Below are 15,273 nucleotides of genomic sequence, written 5' to 3'. Positions count from 1 at the left end.
ACATATTAAAACTTGAAAGAAAGCGAATGTTTCCCCTGAATTTGGTTGTACCTTTTTTAGCCACACTAGCAGCATGGCTATGGAGATGACAATGTCAGTTTGATGTTCTGATCCAGCGCCACCATGAGGTTTGTGTCATTTGACATTTGACATTTCTGTCAAGGTTAGACTCTGTTTATCCGTCCTCCGTTTTTTTCTTGCCATTTTGCCATCCTTCATTTCTTGAATGTTCCCTGTTTGTATGTATGTACTCTCTGGTTGTGTGTTTGCTGCCAATCAACCTACACACCTGCAGCTCATCCACTAATCAAGACTCAGCAGTATATCCATCCTGGCTCCACACTCCACTTTCCATCAGATCACCTATGTGGTCTTCATCAGCCAGACTTCCAGCCCCCATGGTTGAGCCTGCTCTTGCCTGCCTGCCTGCCTGCCCTGCTCGCCTGCTCTACCACAACCTCAAGCCTGGTTCCATTCACGCCTGCCTGCTTCACTACAGCCTCAACTGAAACTCCATCTCTAATTTACCTTGTGTTTCAATGGCTTTTAATCTAGCAGTCTCATCAGGGGAACATTTGAACTCATCCAATACTTTGATTTATAATCGAATACCTGCAAAACTAATGACATTCCTATCAGACTCAGCTGTACTTTATGTTTATTGGTAATTAGCAAATGTCAGCATGCTAACATGCAAAACTAAGATGTGAGCATGGTAAAAAATATTACCTGCAAATCATCATCATGTTAAAATTATCATTATGAGCATGTTAGCACACAAGCATTTAGCTCAAAGCAAGGCTAGTGTTGTTGTAGACTCTTAGCCATGTATGTACTTTTTGTATTTGTCGTCTGTCACTACTGTGTTCAGTCTTTCACTGGGAGTTTTGGACAGCATAGATAAAAAAGATGCATTTTACATCCTCAATAAATTTCTGCCAACAGCTTCAACCTAGCTGCAGCAGAGTTCATGTATTCATATATTAAATAAGATACATTAAAAATTCAGTGAGCACTGTCCATTCAACTGTGTCTTGAGGCAAAGAAAGGTTTATCAGCCTGTATCTCCTCTGGAGTATTTTAGAATTTCCAATTTTCCATTCATTCACAATCACCTCTGTTTTGCCCTGAGAACCTGAATTAAAAGCAAGCGAGGAGCAGAGTGGAGGTTGAGGGAGAGAGGGGTGATGCACTCGTTCAGATCACACATACATAGGCTCACTAGAATCCTCTTTGCTACGGTCTTGCTGTGCAAACTGAGCTTTCGCAGAATAATAAGTGGGACAACAACAGAGTCACACAGTCAACACCACCTCAGACAGGAGGACACTGAACCCACTTTGTTGTCAAGATAAGAGACAAATTGGTCATTCTACAATAAAAGTCTCCACCACATGTTCCTCAACCATTGTGTACAGTGTGCTTCGGTGTTACCCGAGACTATTCTGTGAAAACTAGGGATATTTTGTTTAAATGGCTGGGATGTTACAATTTTATCAATGACATAAGAACATGTATGGTATAGAAAAATCAATGTGCAGAAAAATGTGCAGATATGCATGGTGTGAAAACATTTAGTAAAAATGTGCGTTTTGGTGTTAAAAATATTTGACAAAGTTTTACACTGGTTGTCAAATTTGTTTGCTGACAGAGTATATTCCATCACTTTGTGTCATGAGGCTTCACGTTACAGCTATTTCTGTAAACCTCAGCTGCTAAAGCACAGGTTGCCAGAGGCATTTGGGTCTAATCCTAAATCAGTTTAGCCAAGCCACATTTTCATGTATGCTGTCTTTCCTGAAAAACATGGACGGATGTGCTCCTTTGAACAGCTGCAGGCTCACTCCTGGCTCCGAAATATATGCATGCTGGCAGGGGCACTGTAGAAAGATAGGACATGCCAATGCCTGTTTCTAAAATGACCTCCAGTCATTGGGTAATGATCATCATAAAAATGAATTCTTCATAAAACACAGAAATCTTTCTCCCTTTCATGTTTTCTTTCTGTCTCCCTCTTGAAGTCTATGCAAGCATGTATGTGTGTGTGTGTGTGTGTGTGTGTGTGTGTGTGTGTGTGTGTGTGCGCGCGCGCTCGTTTTGAGTGTGTCCATAGCCAAATGCTAGAAAAAATCAGTATGCATGATGCCTCGACCTGAATAGCTGTTACTTTCATAAGCTTTCTTGTCAAAGTGCCAAACTTGATTCTGTGTATCACAAATTAAGTGCATGTTTATTATCAATGTTATCGTCCAAGGCTTCTGTTAAAGAAAACATGCACACATTGACACAACTACACAAAATGATGATCACAATCCCTGTACTTTTATGCTTGTTTTTATGTATAGATACAAGTGTGCCAAGGCACTGCAGATGAACATTAGCTTTAAGCCAACTCTGGTACAATACATTAAATGGTAACATCTATATTCAACATTGTCCATGGTCCCTTACAAATAAAATAAATCAATATCCAAGAAGTCTCTCTGAAGGAGGCAATTGTCCACATTTTTTGACTTCTTTGGAACATGAAAAATGGAAACAGGAATGGATGACAAAAAATGCCCTCCTGCAACACCTTGCACTTCCTGAGCTGGGTCATCACACATATAAAGATCTAAGATGGGAAAGGGTGAATAATCAACTGTCCTCTGACAATTTAAAGAGCAGCAATAAGGCATTTAAATAAGTGTATCCTGTAAAAACACCACTGGCTCAAGTCAACCCAGCTCATGTCATTAATACATGAAAGAAGTTCTAAGATAGAACAGACCAGTTTCACGAGCACTGTCATTTACTTCATCAAATCAGGAAGAATGGAATAATGATGAACACTGTTTTTGTGTATATGCCATGCATTTTGTAATTTATGGAATGCTGTTAATATTGGACCCACCAGTACAATTAGTGAGGTAATTTTCTTTTCATATATATTTATGTTACTCTGTTCAACTTGATAATGTATTAATGATGTATAATGAAATTATTTCTCCTTTTTTACAAAGCCGTTTATATTAAATTATGAACCATTCAAACTGGAAGTCTGGAAGTTTTTAACATATGTAAAATATACTGTGAGAGTACAATTAAGGTAGAAAGAATATACAGATTGATCATTAAGCCTAACATTGTGCACAAACATTTGTGTAGAAAAAGGATAAGGCTACTCTAGTTTTAGCCACAGTACTGTGAAACTTATGTATGTCCAAAATGTCAACTTTTTGTGAGCAAAAAAACTAAACAGACAAACAAACACAACCCCAAAAAGAACAAATAACCAAAACGCTTTTCAGCTTAGAAACAAGTTTTCTGATAATCCAATGGGTTGTTTTGTTTGTTAGTTTTTTATCCATGCTAGTGATGTAGCTTTAGGGATAGAAATGTTGGTTGCTTAGTCCACCACTTTGTTCCAGACTAGAATGTCTCAACAACTATTGCCATGAATATTTGTACATTTATGGTCCCAAATGGATGAAGCCTACTGACATGTGCTACCAGAAGGTCAAAATGTTTATTTATCCAGTGAAGTATCTCAACATCTACATGGTAAATTGGAACAAGATATTGTACAATCATTCAGCATGAAGCCAAATGATTTCGGTAATCCCCTGACTTTTCCTTTGGTGACACCAAGAGGTTGAAATTTTGTTTGATTTTTAGTGAAATATCTAAACAAATATTGGATGGATTGCCATAAAATCTAAAACAGACATTTATGGTGCCCAGATGATGAATCCCAAGTATTTTAGGACTGAATTTTTACGTAGTACCATCATTGGGTCAAAATTACACTATGACCCACCTGATTAAATTCCTGTTAGCCTCAGCTTCACTAAGTGCGTAGTGCATAGACTGTAAAAAAAGAAAAAGTAGTAATAGACATAGCCACTGTGATATCACCCTTTGGTTTGTGGACTCACATTTTAAAGCCTTGAGTTTGTCATTTTGACTGTCGCCATCTTGGTTTTTTGAGGGTGGAACTGACCCTAACACTAGTGTTAGCTGCTAGCTCGGTTTGCAAAGTGCATTTACAGTCTATCGTTAACTGTGATCATTCTAATGCTAATTTTGGTTAACAAAAAACTGGCTTAAAACAAAATGTAGCGACTGCAGGAACTGAACAGTCCTGACCTGAAAACACACTAAAATACCCTATCCCCCCATTGTTATCATTGTTGACATTATCTAACATACGTAAACAACATTGTTGCCATGGTCGCAACTTGTCAATCACAACACAGTCACACCTTCAATCAAATGAACATCAGTCTGTATTGATGAGGACTTGAAACTAGCGGTTGAGATCATAATGTCATCAGGAAACTGTTTACTAAGCCCTCCTGCTGGCCATTAGGGAGAAGAGCAGTAGCCTACAGTAAACTCAATGAGGTATACTTTAAAACATGTATTGTTTCAGCACCTCAAGCTGTAGTAACATGTGGCTCCTGCATACAATGAAGCATCGCAAATGTCTCTATTTTTCCCAATTTAATTCCCACTGACTTCTACGGCTTCAGAATCTGTTGTGATAATGCTTTGAATAGGTTTACACCAGTCCATACATCTTTTGTATCTCACAGTTTATTTATCTGGTGAGTGAGATGTGATCATTTGTGGCTGTAGTCTCTCAACAATGAATCTATTCAAAGATGATGGAAACAATAACCTGCTGCTATTTTCCTGTTCTCATAAAAAGTATGGGAGTGTGTATGTTCAAGAAGAATCAGTGTATAGCTTGCCAGCACTAGAGGAGAGACTGTATTTATCTAGAATTATGTGAGTTTACGTGCACCTACAGTAGCTATAAACCAAGGTCCCTGAACACCTCATCACTTATTTTTCTGTGATCAAATTGCTTTATCAGCATGTTGTCCTCTAGTTCAGAGACAAATCCCTGGTTTGTTATTGGTTTATTATTTATGAGGTTCATTTTGTTCACTTGTAAAAGATTTCCTTGGATATTTTATTTAGCTCTACTTTGAAATTATTCCCAACAGCCTCACATATGATGATTAAACTGTTTACAAGAGAGTTTACATGCATTTCCCTTTAATAAGCCTAGAACAACAGAGACAGACCAACAGATAGACAGCACTGTGTCTGCTACTGTCACAATACAACTAATTTATTCCTCTCTTTGTAGTCGTTCAGTGGTTCAGACACCCATCTTAGTCCAGCTGTGAGCACAGCAATAATAAAAAAAATGTTAATAAAAACTACACAGTTTTAATGACAGTTTTTCAGACGCAATGTCTGGTTATCATCCATCTGGAGAGGATAGAGTGGCAGACATAGACAGGTTAGTCCTTTTCAGTGTGGAGGAGTAACACTGTGGAGTGCATGCTGGTATAGTGTGTCTGCTGAGCGTGCCGAGTGGCTCAGCGCTGCCGGGAGAAGAGGTTCCTCAGGGCATTGTTGTAGTTCTTATTAAAGGCGGTGTATATAAGAGGGTTAAAGAAGGAGTTGGAGTAGCCCAGCCACAGAAAGATGCTCTTCCAGATGGGGGGGATGTCGCAGGAGCATAGTGGGACGATGAGCTCGGTGATGAAAAAGGGGATCCAACAAAGTACAAACACGCCAATCAAAATGCCTACCATCAGCGCAGCCTTTTTCTCCTTTTGCTCGCGCCACGTGTCCCCGTCTGTCTGGAAGGTCACGGTGGCATGGCGCACAGTAAATACCATCTGGGGCTGCTGTGTTTCCTCCTTTACCTGGGAATAACAGAATAAAGACAATAAATCAATTGTTCTATTGATTCATCAATAAATCAGACATGGTTAGCATTAGAATAAGAAAGGCAATATCTTTAACATTATAGGCTGAAGAAAAGCAATTACTGAAGTGAAAATTTTGAGGCTGCTCAACAAAAGATGGATTATAGGCTGCTGAGCAGAAATGTGAATCAACAGGTGGATCAACAAGCCACAGTGTTTCTTCTTCTTTTCATTTCACACAAACACACTATGGCTCATGAAGCCAGAGCCCTGTCTTAATCTGCATTTTCCAGCAGCCCACTTTCCATTTCACAGACATACTGTGTGGGAAAAGGAAACAGAAAATGTCAACATTAATCTGCTGACTTCCCTCTCTCTTATTTGTTGCCTAGCACCACTCAAGGCTGACTTTATTTTTTGTTTATCCAGTTTTTAAATGTTTTTTTTAAAGACGAACCATCCCTCTAAATCTCTCAGAAGCACTCTGAACTGTTGTGCTCTGTTCAACATTTAAACAAGAACCTGCACTGGGATGGCAGGTTCACTCTGGAGTAAATTTAGTTAAATCAATATAGGTCAAAGGCGCCTGTAACTGATAAGATGAATGAAGCAAATCCATTTAGAGCAGAGGCCAGAAGTTAAAAGCATAGTGCTGCTGGGGAAGAGCTTTTAAATTCAATGGATGGTTGAAGACGCATCAACATTGTATACAAGGTAGGGTAATAGCCCAAATGGGCACTTACATCTGCAGATCTTCCTTTGTACAATCCCTTAAGTAATTATGTATCACTAAACTAAAAACACTAAGACGCCCCCTGAATGGCTCATTTAAGAACAAAATTATTTATATGGAGATTTTATCCTTCCTGGCATCCTAAGAGCTAAGCAGTCAGCCTTATCTTCTTCTAGTGTTAACAAATCCATACATATAAAGCATTTTACAGAGGTTCATATTTGTTGATCTGAACTATTGGATTGCTATTACACATTCATGTCCCATTCTAATAACTAAGGAGTTTGCTAGATCTAGCCCTGTCATCAGGTCCAAAATACTTTTCTTTATGACAAAATACCTGCAGAACTGAAATTCCCATCAGTCAGAAAATGTTAGCATGCCTACATGCTAAACTAAGGTGGTGAAAATAAACATCCATGTTGACATTAGCATTAGCCTCACATAATCATTAACTTGTCTGCATATTCTTTGTTTTGTTTCAGTTTTTATTCATTTATATTGTAGTTTTTTGTGTAGGGCTAGATCTGTGTGTTTGGTTGACTTTAGACAAGGTAAGGAAAAGATCTATAAAGCAGTCAGTGATCAACAGTGAACCCGTAGGTAAACATATACAGTACATGCTGACCTTCGGAGGAGAAGAAGTTTGGACAAACCTCATCACCTCCCCTGGAAAATACTGGACTTATGAACTGACAGCACTTTATACAGAATCACTGGACTCTGTGCACTTAATGGATGTTTTGCACTTTATGATTGATTGAAATTCAATAAAGAAAAGATTGGGGTCATGTTTAAAAGAAATCAAACTTGACAGTTGGCAAGAGAGGGTGTGTGAACTGCAGTCTCTGGTATTAAAGTCATATATTTACTTAGTTTTTCACCACAGCTTCCTCCCTAACATATTTAAGAAATTACAATACATATATCTTTGCTTCTAAAATTCTGAAATACTCACATGGCCATGAGAGCTTACCTGTATCAACCTGGGTTGATTTGAACATTTAAATACATTCCAGGACCAATGTTATTATTGATGTAGCAAAAATGTATAAATACTGTGTTGAAATAATAATGAAAAGGGAAATACAGAGATAAAAGTTATTACATCATTGTTATAGAGTCAGTCCTTTTTACATTTGAAGTTACATAAACCATTTTATATATATGTATGCAACTAGGCAAATAAATGGTGAATCCTACCTATCAATACATTCCATTCTGGTATGTGTGTGTCTGTCTTAATGTCTTTGAATGGGTGTTGCTGATGGATGAATGAGGGTGTTTATCATGTTGGATGTTGATGCCTCTGTCAACATCCCAACTTGCACTGTGCAGGGCTCTGTGCCTTGCCTCTTGGAAGCATGCTTGGGGATGATGAGAATAAACTTTGGTCAGGTAATGAGACACAAATAATATATGCTGCTAGTATGTCCGTGGAAAGCAAAATGACTAATAAAACTAATTCTGTTAAATTACTATAGCGACAAGAGTGATTGCCTGTGTAATGAAACTTGACATTAAAGTTAGTTTAGCAAAGCAATAAAAGTCAGGTCTAATTCATTTGATTGGTCCCCCTTGACCATGTGATTCTAATTTCCAGCCAACTCATGTTATGCTTGCATAACTACAGGGCATCTTGAGGATTTTAATGAAATTTCCAAGAACATTCCTTACGTAAATGAAATGAAAAAAAGCCCTTGGCGAGTATTTTCTGTGAAACCTTTTTTATCCTGTAGACAGTTATTAACTTGTCAGAATGTTCAGGCATAGAGTCATTTTCATGAGAAGCGATCTATAGGTGAAAGAAAAAGGTGTCTGCCCTATGATGTATAAAAATAGCTAAATCTAATGGGGTTCAAACTGCATTTCCTAACATCAGGGTGGGTGAAAAGTTGGTGCTGACTTAATTTTCATGTGGAAAATGTTCCTAATTAAAAATCAAACTAATGCTTGCAGAACAAACCTTTGTGTCTGCCCATGAGAAAGCCAGGAGGATGCACTGGCCCATTAAAATGGTGAATGGTGAAGGTGGTATTTATAGCCATCTACTTTCTGCCTACACACATTAACAAGCTGGTGGTGATGAACAGGATTGCTTCAATTATTTGTCCATATGGTCATACATTGGATACTTACATTTCCCTGATTTACTGTTGAATACCTCATCAGCCAAAATAACAAATAACTGCATAGCAACCCATATTTGTGGGTCATTGACATCGGCCAGTTTCAGAGAGATAAATAAATATCATTTGTAATGTAAAAGGGGATAATGATATTGCGACTTATAGGGACAAGAGGTTATACTGAGAAAATGGATTTAAAGTAAAGAATATTAATAATCACCTCAGCCATCGGTGTGATTGTGTTGGTCTTGCGAGAGCCAATCCGGAACTTAGCTGCCTTGTAGATCTTCCAATAGACAAACAGCACCACACAGAGGGGGAGGTAAAATGCTCCGAAGGTGGAGAAGATTGTATATGATGGCTCCTGGCTCACCTGGCACTTCATCCCCTCTGAGTAGGTTTCTCCCCAGCCAAAGAGAGGCGACAGGGAGATGATGGAGGACAGCAGCCATGTCAGGGCGATCATCACATTGGAGATCTTTTTACGTGTCTTGAGTGTGTACTCCAGGTGCCTGGTGATGGACCAGTAACGGTCCAGTGCGATGGCTGTCACGTTCCAGATGCTGGCCGTGCAGCAGAGCACATCAAAGGAGATCCACACCTGACACAGCACACGGCCCAGTTTCCACAGCCTGCCATTCAGCTCGTGGACGAGGCTGAGCGGCATGACCAGTGCGGCCACCATGACATCAGAAATGGCCATGGAAGCTACCAGGTTGTGTGGCACACGGTGGAATGTCCTCACCCTCAGAATGGTCACCAACACCAGCAAGTTCCACACGAAGGTGGCCGCCACCAGCATTGCCAGCAAAGTAAGAGTGAGCACACTGAAAACAGAGAAGGGACGATAGATGTTTCCCCCTGAGTCATGGCTGTCTAAAGTTCCACTGAGGTTGGCTGTCAGTATGCTGGTGTTGGGGTAAGTCATGGTAGCTGCTCACGACCCCGCAGCCAAGGGCCAACACAATTCTGAGACAGTTTCTGCAGAGGGTAGATACATTCTGTAGTAGGGAGAGAGGGGAAAACATTTTAATGTGACTAACACATATAATACTTTTACTGCCTCTTAATCAATGCGACAGCAGGGATTTAACAATATGAAATAAGAGATACAATTCTCACAAATACAAGCTTGTTGTGTTTATGTTTTGCACAGTTTGTGTGAATGCACTAATGTGCATCACTGTGTCATTCACAAGAGAGGTAGTTTAATGATTTGCTCAGTACTTGAGTTTCTCATTTCAGCTGACAAGAAACCTGCCTACAACTTTCAAGAGCAAATTCATCTGCTGTTAAAAAGGCACAAAAGTACTTTGGGACATCTCTGGATCTGGAAATGACCATAAATATTCAGTTTCATCATCCCACTGCTGCCCGTTGAATTGCATGAATTGCAACAGGGGCCTGACAATTAAATTGTCAGGCATCTGTTGCAAAACTAAGAGTTTTAAGTGGAGTCTTTGTTGTACACTATCATCCCACTTTCATATCCAGTGGAGAGACCCCACCTGTTAAGCCTTACAGAGTTATATGTTTTCAGTGGTTGCAGAAAGCAGTTTTCATTTTTACTTTAAATAAGAGTGTCTGTTAAGGAAATACTCTATATTAGCATGGGATTGTCTCCATTTCAGTCACAAAAGAAAGGCAAACATGCCAGCTCTATCAATACATTCACAGGAAAGACTCAGAAAGTGCAATGTCTACACTGTGCAGTGGTCAACAGTGTGGAAATAATAAATCTCATGTCACCAACCGCCTTTACTGTCTTTCGGCTGGGTGTTGTAAAGTTCACAATATACAGCTACTGTATGCAGTATAAATGAATAGGCCATCTTGTCTCAAACCATATATTAAATGATTTCAGGCACAGTTTTCTTTCAGCAGCGGCTATATTAATTATAAACTTTAAATGAAAATTATTAAAAAGCATTTGACTAACATTCGAAACTGATTATATTAGCCCAGAATACGTTGTTATGATAACTAAAGCACAGAAACATCGTTTTTAGTAACATCACTGGAAGCAATAATGATTTACCGCATCATGTTTTGAAAACATTCTGATCTACCTCACTTAGCAATCTCAAAAGACATTCATTATAATCATTAATAAACATTTCTTATTTATAAATGCAGTTCAAACTACTCATCCTGCTTGTTCCTACAACCTACGCTTGCCTCTCCTCTCACTCTCCTCCAGGCTTCTTAAAAATACAGATTACACTTTCTTACCTTGACCAGTTCCCCCACACCAGATCCTTAAAGTAGAGTTTTACCTTTAATCTTGAATATCAAATTTAATCATTCATTTTGCATGGCTGTTCCTGTGACATTGTCATGAGGGCTCATGGATGATATGCTCAGGTTTTTCCCAGACCTCTTCCACAGTGCAAGAGTCCATAATGAGTGTGGCTAATGCATATAATTTGGTAGATATAATTGGCCCTAATTGGGTTTGCTCTAAATCACAAGCTTTAATCAATAGGATCATATTCTTACGCCTGTCTGGCCTCTAATAAAATGTATTTTGGCTGTTTTACATTAATCTGATGAATAAATCTTTAAAAAAAAAAATCAATCCAACGTCTCTTGAATTTCCAAAGACATGTTGAGTTTTGTGCAGGAAAATCAACACTTTAGAGAAATACTTTAGACAAATCAATGAACACTCCTTCTTGTCCAGAGAACAGATTACATCATGTACTACCTTACATGCTGCTGTCAAAGTGCATTGACCAGGCATGAAACCTGATTGAAGAGGGTTTAAAATGCAATGCTGAACTACAAAGTGATGTAATTGATTACTGATTTTAGCTAAACGTGACAGTTTGAAGATTGGGTGGTAGTTATTTGGCTCACTGGTTTCACCACCTTTGCGTGCAGAAGCTATTTCCATGCATGCTGGTGTCCATACCCTCAACCTCCTTGATACTGTGTGTCACAGTTCTCTTAGATTTATTAAAGGTGACAGCTTAAGAACCCATCATATCCGCTATGAGAAAGTAGGGTGGACATCACTTACCACTCGAAGGAAACAACACTGTCCTGTTTTTATTTATAAGGCCATCCTAAATAAGCTCCACATTTTATCCTTAGAGCAGTTTAAGAATCTGTTGAACAATTTTTTATATAATGAATGCTTTTGTTTTTCTTATTGTGTCTGTGTAATGTACTTAAATTATTTCTATGTATGTATTTTTTTTAAGTCTTGTGTTTATCCTGTATTTATGTTTGGTATGAGGAATATCCCAGGGTTCCACATGAAAGGCTTCATACTGTATAGGTTCCTGTCAGATCAACCTGCTTGTTATCAATCACTGAGCTTTATCAATAAAGCCCGACAGTTAATAACAGTATGAGCCATGTCGCTGTCAAACAGTGCATTTCTGTGACATGTGACACTGTCTCTTAGCATCACAAAAAATGCCTTCTAATCAAAGGGTCCAACCAAGTGCACCAATAGGCCCATTGCTCTCTCTTCTCACCATTTCTATTAACAAGCCTAATAGCCATGAAATTGAACAACCGTTATGAGTGGAACAGGCAATCAAACATGCGGCATTCAGCAAAGCAATCCCACAATTTCTTTGCTGATGTCACAGGCCAGGTGTTTGAAACAATGGCTGCCACTCACTCTGTGAAAAACAGACACGTGACAGAAAGGAGGCGAGAGACACATGCAAATGTATATTTGCATATGCAAGAGGAGTGGGGAGGGAGAAACGAACTGACAGGAGGATAGCAATCATGGTCACTGGTGTCAAATGATACTAACTGAATATATTTGACTCTGTTTTTTAGACAGCTGTGCAGGTGAAGTGTCAATTCAAGTCAGTCAGTGTCTTGAGACTTGCAACAGTCAACTGGTTCACTGCATATTAGCTTGAGAGCCTTGTGGGGATTTTGGTTAACTGTGAGAAATCAAATGGGGACAGATGGTGATTAACATCTCATTACCTATCATAAAGTCTGTAACCTTTTACATTTTAATGCTGGTATTAAGACAGAGGTGAAGAGTGGACATTTTTCATGTTCCTGAAAGAGCTGCAGCAGGGACATATTTCCATATCACATATATTTGCCCATAATGTGAAAATGAGCAAATTAATTAATAACCATATTCCTTTCTGAGCTTCACAAGACCCTGCAAGAAAGCCACACTGCACCAGATGCTGCAAAATCAATACATTGTTTCATTATATCATAGCTGGCCACAAACTTAGGTTAATGTGTTCTGCATCATGTTTACTTTGTTGCAATTATTTCCAGCTAGTACCTTGATCTTTCTCAAAGGAAAAAAGTAATTTGTTTTTCAAATATTTACCTTTCCTCTCTGTTTCTTCTCTTCATAATTTATTAATTTGTTGTCCCATTTTATGCAATGGCTGATTATAAAGAGCAATTTCCCACAAGGTGTTAATGTCAGCTGCAGATTCAGGCAAAGCTTCTTTGACACCTTTTTTTTATCTCATCTTCATGCCCAAACACAACCTTGTTATTATATCAGCGTGAATGTGAAAGGCATCCTCTTTGTGTAAAGCTCTCCGTTCTGAAGCGCTTTTACAATCATTTGTCACACAATTTTCTCTAAGGAGAGTTTCTCTGAAGCTTCAGTTGCTGACATTTGCAGCCGAAAAGAGGTAAGATATGTGGATGTGTGCTCTGACTTGGATGATATTTAAATCACAAGACAGCATAAAACAAACCTTTAACATCTGACAATTCAGCACATAGTCTGTGGTTTGGTGGAACATGTTTTCAAACCAGTGCGATGCTGCGTGTGTAAAAGGTTTTCAAAGCATGCTCTATTGAAAAAAAACTACATGCACATACTTTACAGTCGTAACACCAATGTCTAAGGGATTGAACATAAATTATATTCTCCACAATAATAACTTTTTGCATTTATTTAGAATTCCCTATGGTGACCTCTTGTCCCATGAGGTCTCCTGTCTGCGCCTGACTCCTATTCACAGGTGATTATCAGCCAAGACACTTGTTACACATCCTTTTATAACAGCCTCACTTTTGAAGCTTAAATTAGAAACGCTGCTTCTTTCCAGAAACCTCGGCGACACGATTCTGTATTTAACTCACCCCATCAACAGTTCGGCATCAAGCTGTCCGGCACATGAAGATTTCTGCTCGGTTTTAGTTTCTTCATCAAAATTCACTTTGCTGGTCTGTCAGCGAAGTGTTGGAAACGTCTGGCTTCAGTGTGGATGACAGCAGGAACACACCTCGCAGTGAGGATACAGAGGCGCTGGAATGAACCACAGTGGTCGGAAGGGGGAACTGAGTCCAATTCGACTGATAAACACTGCATTTTCTAAGCATGTTGGAGACTTGTGTGTTTTGGGTGCGCTTTTCACAGCTTTCTTCTCAGAGGCGTGCAGTGAGAACAACCGTGCTGCACAGAGAACACCCCCTCTTTCAGAATTAGTCTTATTCAGCAATAATCAGAGGTGGCTTCGGGAGACATGGACCCCGCTGCTTTATGATGAAGGATACTGCCATGCTTTAACCTATAAACTCCTCTCCTCTCACCCATCATCTCCCGCCACCGTGATTAATCCGAGTTTCACGCAAAGTCATTCAACTCTTGGCAATCTTGGCAGCAGATCTGGATAATTTGAAATCAAGATTCTCCTGATTGGGACATGGGACATGTGGAATATCCCGTAGGACACTTGTTCCTTTGTCCCGTGAAAATGTCCTGAAAAAAATCCTCCCAGGAAAGTTAGTTTAATGAAATCATCATCTGTGCCAGTTGCTCTCTGCATGGGGAACAATAAGGGAACACTCTGTGACTGTTAAGCAAACAATTTGTTCATGAATAATCTGTGATTTTGGAAGCATAATGCATTTAATTATTAATGTTAACTAACTTCACAAACAGCAGACATGTAACGTCATAAAGACCAGGGACCAGGGATGGGTAATCCAGATAGATGTAGGATTCCTATCATAGACTTTATAATGTCAGGCAGTTATTGTGAATCTCACTGACATCCTGCTGCTATAGAATAGAGCAACAATACAGAGCAATGTCCTGATGAAAACATTTGTTTAGTATCTTACTCACTCCTACTCACACTATAAGTCCTTATAATAACTGATAATAAATGGGAACTGGGAAAGTTGCGGTTTCAGCACCATGGACAGCGCCAGCTGGTTCATTACCATTATAGAATTAACAGCCTTTTTGTTGCAGCACAACCTGCATTACAGTGTGTCCAAGGTTAAAACACATTGTGTGCACATGGCTTATCAACCTCTACTGCAGAGTACTTGTCACAGCCAAGCTCTTTACTTAAACTGCCTTGGAGAGGACAATGATAGTTTATCTAATTGTTGCGTGTGCTAACACTCACTTCCTCCTAATCCAGGGGATTTGTTTGAAACACCTGCTCAAAGAGTGTGAGTGGATTCCTTAACTAACCGTGAAATATGCAGCTGCACACATGTGTAGGCATGCTTGGCTTTTATCACATCATCCTTCTGCTCAAGGACAACATGAGAGTAGCAGTAGCTGCCATCCCCCTCTCTCTATATAACCTTCCCACCACAGTCCCTCCTCACTCTTTCTTCACCTCCTTCCCCCCACCTTAACTCCCACATACAGGTGATCCTGATGCACGAAATAAAATCAGCTCAGCAGCTGCTTCGGCCGTTACTGCTGACTAACCTGCTTTGCAAA

General features: G+C 39.3%; 1 protein-coding gene across 2 annotated transcripts; it reads right to left on the bottom strand.

Moving 5' to 3' along the window:
• Positions 1–5,375: 5,375 nt before the first annotated feature.
• Positions 5,376–9,501, bottom strand: htr5ab (5-hydroxytryptamine (serotonin) receptor 5A, genome duplicate b). 2 transcript variants are annotated; one of them, XM_062441865.1, is made up of 2 exons: positions 8,789–9,501; positions 5,376–5,712 (listed from the first exon to the last, which is right to left on the bottom strand). In XM_062441865.1, the coding sequence occupies exons 1-2, from the start codon at positions 9,499–9,501 to the stop codon at positions 5,376–5,378; spliced, it is 1,050 nt and encodes a 349-aa protein (XP_062297849.1). The 2 variants fall into 2 exon arrangements, with proteins under 2 accessions (XP_062297849.1, XP_062297850.1); XM_062441866.1 differs by having other exon boundaries at positions 5,376–5,708; positions 8,794–9,501.
• Between the last annotated feature and the right edge of the window lie 5,772 nt (positions 9,502–15,273).

The sequence above is a fragment of the Scomber scombrus genome, chromosome 20, assembly GCF_963691925.1.
Source record: "Scomber scombrus chromosome 20, fScoSco1.1, whole genome shotgun sequence".
NCBI lineage: Eukaryota > Metazoa > Chordata > Actinopteri > Scombriformes > Scombridae > Scomber > Scomber scombrus.
The sequence above is the reverse complement of the archived record's forward strand: the minus strand, read 5'-3'. Positions and strand labels throughout refer to the sequence as shown.